General features: G+C 32.9%; 1 protein-coding gene across 3 annotated transcripts; it reads left to right on the top strand.

Moving 5' to 3' along the window:
* Window positions 1-758: 758 nt before the first annotated feature.
* On the top strand, window positions 759-7,524 carry LOC111688979 (formin-E). 3 transcript variants are annotated; one of them, XM_046951890.1, is made up of 3 exons: window positions 759-952; window positions 6,196-6,932; window positions 7,185-7,524. In XM_046951890.1, exons 2-3 carry the CDS (start codon window positions 6,665-6,667, stop codon window positions 7,487-7,489), a joined length of 573 nt encoding a protein of 190 aa, XP_046807846.1. In that variant the 5' UTR covers window positions 759-952; window positions 6,196-6,664; the 3' UTR covers window positions 7,490-7,524. The 3 variants fall into 3 exon arrangements, with proteins under 3 accessions (XP_046807846.1, XP_046807848.1, XP_046807847.1); XM_046951892.1 differs by lacking the exon at window positions 759-952 and adding an exon at window positions 5,172-5,188; XM_046951891.1 differs by lacking the exon at window positions 759-952 and adding an exon at window positions 5,986-6,096.
* The last annotated feature ends 393 nt before the right edge of the window (window positions 7,525-7,917 follow it).

Here is a 7,917-nt window from a genome sequence, read left to right as displayed (position 1 = left end):
AGAAATATACTTTTTCAAAAAGGTACAAAAAATTTACTCGAATTTGGTCCTATATAGGCCTAAGTACGCGAATTTCCAAATAATATACCAACAGCTTTTTTTGTGTGAGTAAATAAATAACTTTTTCAAATTTTTAAAAAAATTGACTCATGGTGTTTGAATAAAATTAAATTTCCCGTTTTTTTTAACTTTTTGGTACTTTTTTCCTCAGTGAAATGCAAAAAAAATTTTTTTACAATAAATATTACACAGTTAGCCGATAGATAGATAGATAGATAGATAGATAGATAGATAGATAGATAGATAGATAGATAGATAGATAGATAGATAGATAGATAGATAGATAGATAGATAGATAGAAATTGGGGAATTTGCAATAATTTGCTTGTCATCTCTCATATGTAAGATATTGTTAATCTGGAAAACTATTATCCTAGAGGTCATTAGCTAGCCTCTTTATAAAAAAAACTATAGAACATTACAACATATAAGTACCATCACTGATACTCGCTACTGACTACTCATAAGCACTTCTTTAAATATTGTTCTAGATTTCTCTTTTCCTGTATCCCCTCTCTCTCTCTCTTATTATCATATTGGGTACTATGACGATACGTTATTACTTTAAGAAGTCATTTCCGTTATTTAAAATTTATTCATCTGCATAAAATTCATCGTATTGTAGTAAAAGCATTGTCGATGCGCCAGTATGACTGATACTCGGTCGAAAATATTATAACTCAAATCTTTTTAAATGCTAAATGAAAAGAAGGCAACGCAGATATGTTAATGAATAGAGTGGATACAACCAAATTGTTCTATTATTTCAATAAAACATGGCTTGTGTTCTTAAATGATTTAATGTGGTAATGTTAACAGAAGTGTGATAAAAAATAGCATTAAAGGAATATATACATCACAAAATGTTTATAATATCTTCATTAAATATTTGGTAAATATGATCGTAATATAATAATATGAAGAAATTTGTTTATAATAAAAAACTTTTGTGGTTTTTGTAGCTACCTATATTTTTGTCCACTTTTGTATCAACTTTTAAAGTACCTCTAGCAATTACTTCTAATAGGAATTTGTATAGAGATATTGCAAGAAATTTCAAAAATTCTCTCAATTATTCTACGACTCTCTTTGTATCAGATTTAGCGAATGTTTTAAATGAGTTCAGGGGTGGAAATATCTATGTATTTATAGTAGTTTTTCATACCAAAATTAATTAAATAAGAAAATATAGTCGGGCAGGGTCAACCTTGTACTATCCTATTATGTAGTTCAATTTACTTTGAATTGGGGCAAGGTATAAATAAAGCCTATTATTTACGAAAATCGGCGGCACAATATATGGTGATATATTAAACTAAGTTATGCTATTTAGAGCCCTAATCGGGCGGTTCGGTTGTAATGACTTGATAGGCAACATAGGCTCATCCTAATGCACACCCCGACATTAAAAAAGCAATCACTGGTCTAAAGTCTATAGAAGGGGAGACAAACCCCTACATCAAGTGATATCAATCTCCGATATACCGGAAGCTTACCATCCTTATGCATTGTCTAAAATCCAATCTTCGTCTAATGACCCATTCCACTGCTTTCCTTAACTACTTTAAGCACACGCCACCACACTACTGAGATTGCTTTATTGTTTTGGCAACAGTACATAGAGACATATTTGGTAGTCCGAAATACTTAACAAAATGGATCATTATCCCTCTTTAATGAACTGATCTATATGTCAAAAGATGTCGCGTAGCCTGAATCAAATATCCTGTTGAGATGACAAAAACATCTAGAAACTTTCCTGAAGCGTAAAAATGCATACGAAATACTAGTACTAATCACCCGATCTTTCACCAATTTTTGCATCAGTTCCATTTCCATGATCATAAAGGTCACTCTACGGTATGACAGGTTTCCTTTGAACGTTAACCTGACAATTCCCCAGCATGGATCGGCGCCCTACTACACGACCGGTAAGAAATACCAGCATATGCTGCTTTACCAAGGTGGAGATCTTACCAAGCATGCCCCGGGGGGTTATAGACCACTCAATAGGCTTGTTAAAAGACTAACCAAAACGCGTTGAATAGAATAGAACTTCTTGGAACGAACGTGATAATTTTTAAACTAATTCTCGCGATGCCCCAGCAACAATAAAGGGAAGAAAGATGTAGCTAGTTAACCCCAAAGGCATTTGACGTAACGTTTTTTAGTTAGTTAGTCACTTGGTTGGTTGGTTAGTAAGATAGTAAATTAGTTGGTCGGTTGGTTGGCTAGTTATTTAGTTAGTATGTATGTTAGGTAGTTGGTTAGTTAAGTAGTTAGTTAGTTAGTTACTTAGTTAGTTAGTTAGTTAATTAGTTACAAATGTTGATTATCACTTTATTGTTTATACCCTATACTACTATAGTGGGGAGGGTATTATACGTTTGTGTTGATGTTTGTAACATACAAAAATATTGGTCCAATACCCACTTTAAAGTATACCGATCGATTCAGTCCGTCCGTCCTTCTGTCCGGCTGGCTGTCCATGTAAACATTGTGCGCAAGATACAGGCCGCAATTTTCAAGATAATTTGATGAAATTTGGTCCAAGCTTGTTTTTTGGCACAAGGACGAAGCCAATTGAATATGATTGAAATCGGTCCATTATTTCACCTAGCCCCCATACAACCGTACCTCCCGACTTTTTATGCTATAATTACGTCAAATATTCTGCTATCTCTCTAAAAATTGGCACAAATAAGTTTTATATAAGTATAAATGATACTGCAGATTTTCGTAAGGATCGGCCTATATTTGAGCCTAGCCCCCATACAAACCCCCCTTCAAAAAATGACTTAAACGTCTAAAATTGACTTGTAACCATTTGTATCGCAATGAAACTCAACAAAACTAACTGTTATTTAGAAATATATCCTTTTCCCAAATTTACCGAGGATCGGCCCATATTTGACCTATATAAAGCCTCATTTAGAAATTTTTGTTTTTTATCAATAAATGGCTTAAATATTTTGGAATTATGATAATATTCAACATAAAAGTTTCTTTACAAAAAATAAAAATTTTAAAAATATACTCATGGTGTAGGGTATTATATGGTTGGCCATGCCCGACTATACTTTCCTACTTGTTTTCTTATACGAAAGCAACTTTTCCATCCCTGCTTACAAGTAAGATTGATTAAATGAGTGTCAACCAAATGAGAATTATATGGAAGAAAATAAATGTTCATAAAAGAATAAGAAAAAAGTGCAAAATATTTAAATGGCAAATAAATTGGTATAAATAGCTACTACATTGTATGCCAGCCAATGAATTTAATAAATGTATGCCCCCGGATTTTTTAATTATACATACACACTGGTTCGTTGGTTGGGTGGTTCGTTGGTTTTACTTCATTTTGTAGATCCAAACATTTGGTAGCCGATCCACTGTCTAAGTGTTTAGAAATCTTTTTCAGAAAAGAGTGAATATAATAGCAAAGGAGTATTCATATTTATGTTTTGAAGACTTTCCAAAGATTTTAGACTTTGCAGATTTAAAATTTTTTCTTACGAAAAGGTTTATGCCAAAAAAATTTTAATAAAACATAGAAGAAATCCAATTACTTTAACTCGTAAAGAGATCTGGTCTTTACCACAGCTATCTCTCCTAAAAATCGCACTCATATTTTAACAAACACAACAATTGAAATATGTATAATAAATCCAGGGGAAATTTTTTAACTCAATTTGCTACTTCCAAAACTAGGCTAGAAAAAACTTAAGGTTAAATGGAGAAAACCAAATGGATATGACAAAAAAATTCCCCTTTACTCCCTTTACATATTCAACAACTCTCACAACAACATAAATTAACGGCTCGAACAATAACACAAAAAGGAAATTTAAATTAAAATTCTTTGTCTCATTAGACTGATGATCAACAAAAAAGAAAAAAACCCAACAACAGAGAAAAAATCTTGCCCAAAACGAAATGTACAAATCCACAAAAACAAAAAAAATCTAAAGTAACTCAAGGCTATAAAAAAAAACAATCAGAAAAAGCGGAAAATAAGAATATTTTTCAAAACAACAAAGCAACAACAACTAGAGTGCGAAAAAATAAAGCAAAGTAATGCATGTATGACAATGTATGTGTGGATGTGTGTGCATGTGTTGTTTACATTTTAAGAAGCTCGAGCTCATTACAAAAATTTCATTTAGAGAGTGAGAGTGAAAATAAAGAACAAAACAAATAATAAATTAATTCAAATATTAAGTGTAGCTAAAGAAGCGATTAAGAAATAATCTAAAGAAGATCTATGCAATAAAGTGTGGCCCACACTATAGTTTATTGTCTGAAAAATAATATCGTATATAGTTTGAACTATAGACAAGACTATTAATATAAATATAGTTTGGACCAAAGACATGAGTATAATCAAGAGTCTATCTAGACTTATATCTGGATTATAGAATATAGTCTAAATCGACCATAGTATAGACTATAGACTCGACTATAGTTTGGACTCTAGACCTGAGTTTTTACATTAGACACGACTTAAGTCGACAATAGTTTGGCCTATAGACTTTCCTATAGTCTCGATTATAGTCTTTAGTCTGAACTGTAGTCTCGACTATAGTCTGGACAATTGTCTCGACTATAGTCTGGACAATTGTCTCGACAAAAATATTGACTATTGTCTCTTCTAAAGTCTGACCTATAGACTTCAGCCAGTATCACTGCAGCTTGGTAAAAAATTCCTCATCATTAGATACTATTCAAGTAAATAAAACGCTACATTGTACTATTTCTTTCATAAAACGAGTGTAAGAGAGAAGAAACAAAAAAATTGTGTATGAGAGAGCCGATTGAAACTCGGCTCACAACCGTTAAATTGTTTTTACAAAATAGAATAAAACCAACAAATAAATAAATACCCTGATATCGCTTCAAACAAAAAGAGGGGTTTTTCTTTTTTTTGCTGTTTTGATAAGTTTTGTTTGTATTTTGTTGTTGCAGCCATGTAGTTGTTGTTGTGTGTTTATGTTACGGGGTTTTTAAGCGTGATTTTCTTGTCGTATTGGTATTTTGGTTTGTGATATTTTTGTTTTGTTCGTCGTTTAACTGCAACTGAAACGCTGACGGACTCGAGTTGTTGTTGTGGCTGTTTGAGTGCGTTCGTGTGAGCGTTTTATTTATTTGGTTGTATTGCTGTTGTTGTGATTATTTTAGACAAAGTTAATGTAAAAATGTATGGCAGCAGATCAGCGAGCGTCGTAAAACGGAAATTTTTTGAAATTGTACCAGTGCAAATGGGAATTGGTACTTTTTTCGGGGGTGTATTGAATTTTTGTACTTTAAATGTTGAAAGAAAGATTAATATCTGCACTGCAAATTCAACTATAATGTAGACCATAGTCTGGCCTACAAAACCGACAAAATAGACTCTATAGTCTGGACTATAGACTACTCTATAGTCTGGACTATAGACTGCTCTTTAGTCTGAACTATAGACTAGCCTATAGTCTGGACTATAGACTACCCTATAATCTGGACTATAGACTACTCTATAGTCTGGACTATAGACTACTCTATAGTCTGGACTATAGACTACTCTATAGTCTGGACTATAGACTACTCTATAGTCTGGATTTGTAAATGTGCTCTACTATAAGTACCTAGTAAGTATCATAGACTTGACTACATTCTTCAATATAGACTCCACTGTAGTTTGATCTATAAACTTCTCAGAAGTCTAGATATAAATCTGCACTATTGCATATGCAATAGAACAAATTTCTGATTTATAGAAAATATTTGGGGGAAATTCGGTCTAGCGAATCCTTTCATTTGGAATAATAAAATAGTACCCTGGTACTTTACAGGTTGCAGTTTGTATCAACAAAAAGTACATTAATACCTAGATTTTCTTCCCTCATGTAAATCTATGGCAGCAGAGGTTTGTTTATTTCGATTCTTACTTAGTTTGGTTCTAAATGAGTTTATGATCGTTTTGGGTGTAAGAGCGTTTGAATGTGTGTGTGACTGAGTGTGTTTCTTCGAACGAACATCTGTGCGAATGGATGGATGGTATAAAAATTTTGTTTTGTGTCTAAGACGGATTTTTTTATTTTTGCCGTTTGTTGTTTTTGTTATTATTTGAAAATGTTTTAATTTTTGTATTTGTAGATTTTACAGTTGTTGCTATTGCTGTTCGAATGTGTGTGTATGTGTACGTTTAAATGCGGGCTCTGGCTGGGGTGGTTGGTCTTCAACGACAATGGCTTTTAGTTGGTTTTTAAACTTGGTCGTGAGAGGGTAGTAAGCAAAGCAAGCCAGACCTAAAAACGCAAATAGTGAAAATAAAAAATAAGAAACAACAACAAAACCAAGTGATATTACAGACCCAGTGTTGAAAACCAAATTGAAAAAATTACAACGGGAAATTTGACAAGAACAAAAAAAGTAAAGAAACAAATAGAATTTAAAATTCAAATAAAAACACAAGTCCAAAGATCAATGATCAGCAACAATCAAGGCATTTAAAAATTAATGAATTAAAAATAAATCTGAAACATTAAAAAAAAAAAACATAAATCTTAATTAAGAAGATTTTCAAATAAAGTGATTTAAATATTTCTATAACTTCTTAACATTGATGAGTGGTAAAAGTTCGCCCAACAACTTAAACTCTCCACCCACCTCGACGACCACTAGTAATTTTGATTTGGCTTATCAGCGATCCTCTAAAGAGATGAGTGCTAGCGCCGCCGCCTCAGCCGCCGCTATAGCCTTGGCTTTGGATCTTAAACCCAAAAATCCCATCACTGATACCACTCAACCTCTCTTGCTGCAGCATCAAACTCACCAGCAACAGCAGCAGCAACAACAACAACAACAGCAGCAACAACAAAAGATTAAAAAATGTGCGTTAACTTCCAAAAGAATACCCAGCTATTCGAAAATACTCAAAAGACCCTTAACCCGCAGTTTTAATAAGAAATTATTACCTTCCTCTATAAAATGTCCCACTTCTTGTCCAACCCCTTTTATGAAAATTATCCCCCCAACCTCTTTAAATACCAGTAGTTCTAGTAACTCTCCCCTATCTAATCCTACCACCTCCAACACTTTATTAACTAAAGAAACATTTTTATTTACCCTCGATTTACTTGCAGTGGTACGACGCAATGCCTCCGATAAACTCAAACTCATCCAGATGGTCCATGATAATCCCATTTTATGGGATTCACGTTTACCCAATTTCAAGGGTGCCGAAGAGGAAAAGAATCGTGCTTGGGAACAGATTGGCAAAGAGTTTAATGCGCCCGGCAGGCGGGTGGCGCGTGCGTTTAAATCTCTTAGAGAATCTTATCGCCGCGAGCTGGCCCATGTCAAGTTAATGGGCAGCAATTTCAAACCCAAATGGAGTCTCTACGATGCCATGGATTTTCTAAGAGATGTTATACGTGAAAGAAAGTAAGTGGTAATTTTTAATTATTTTTTTCATTTATTAATTGATTAATTGAATTGAATGTTATGAAATTGAGCGAAATTTGCTTTCGTGTGTGTGAAATTGTATTTTTAAAGTTGTCAGAGTTGGGGATTTTAGAACATTAGAAATGTTCAATGCTATTGTTACTTTTTTTTCCTAAGAAAATTCTCAATGCAATGAAGTTTTTATAAAAAAAATTTAATGCATTAAAGATATCCTTGGAAAATTCGCAATGCAATGAAGTTTGATTTAAAAACTTTTTACAAAATCTTCAATGCAGTGAAGTTAACTTTATAAAACATTTGTCCAATTCACAACCGGTGTTGTAGGGTTGTATCGTAGTATGTCGTAATTTTTTTATAATTGATTTGTTTTTGTTAAAAAATTTTTTTTTTTGAAAAATTTTTATGACATAC

This window comes from Lucilia cuprina, chromosome 5 (assembly GCF_022045245.1).
Source record: "Lucilia cuprina isolate Lc7/37 chromosome 5, ASM2204524v1, whole genome shotgun sequence".
NCBI lineage: Eukaryota > Metazoa > Arthropoda > Insecta > Diptera > Calliphoridae > Lucilia > Lucilia cuprina.
This window is presented reverse-complemented; position numbering and strand designations above follow the sequence as displayed.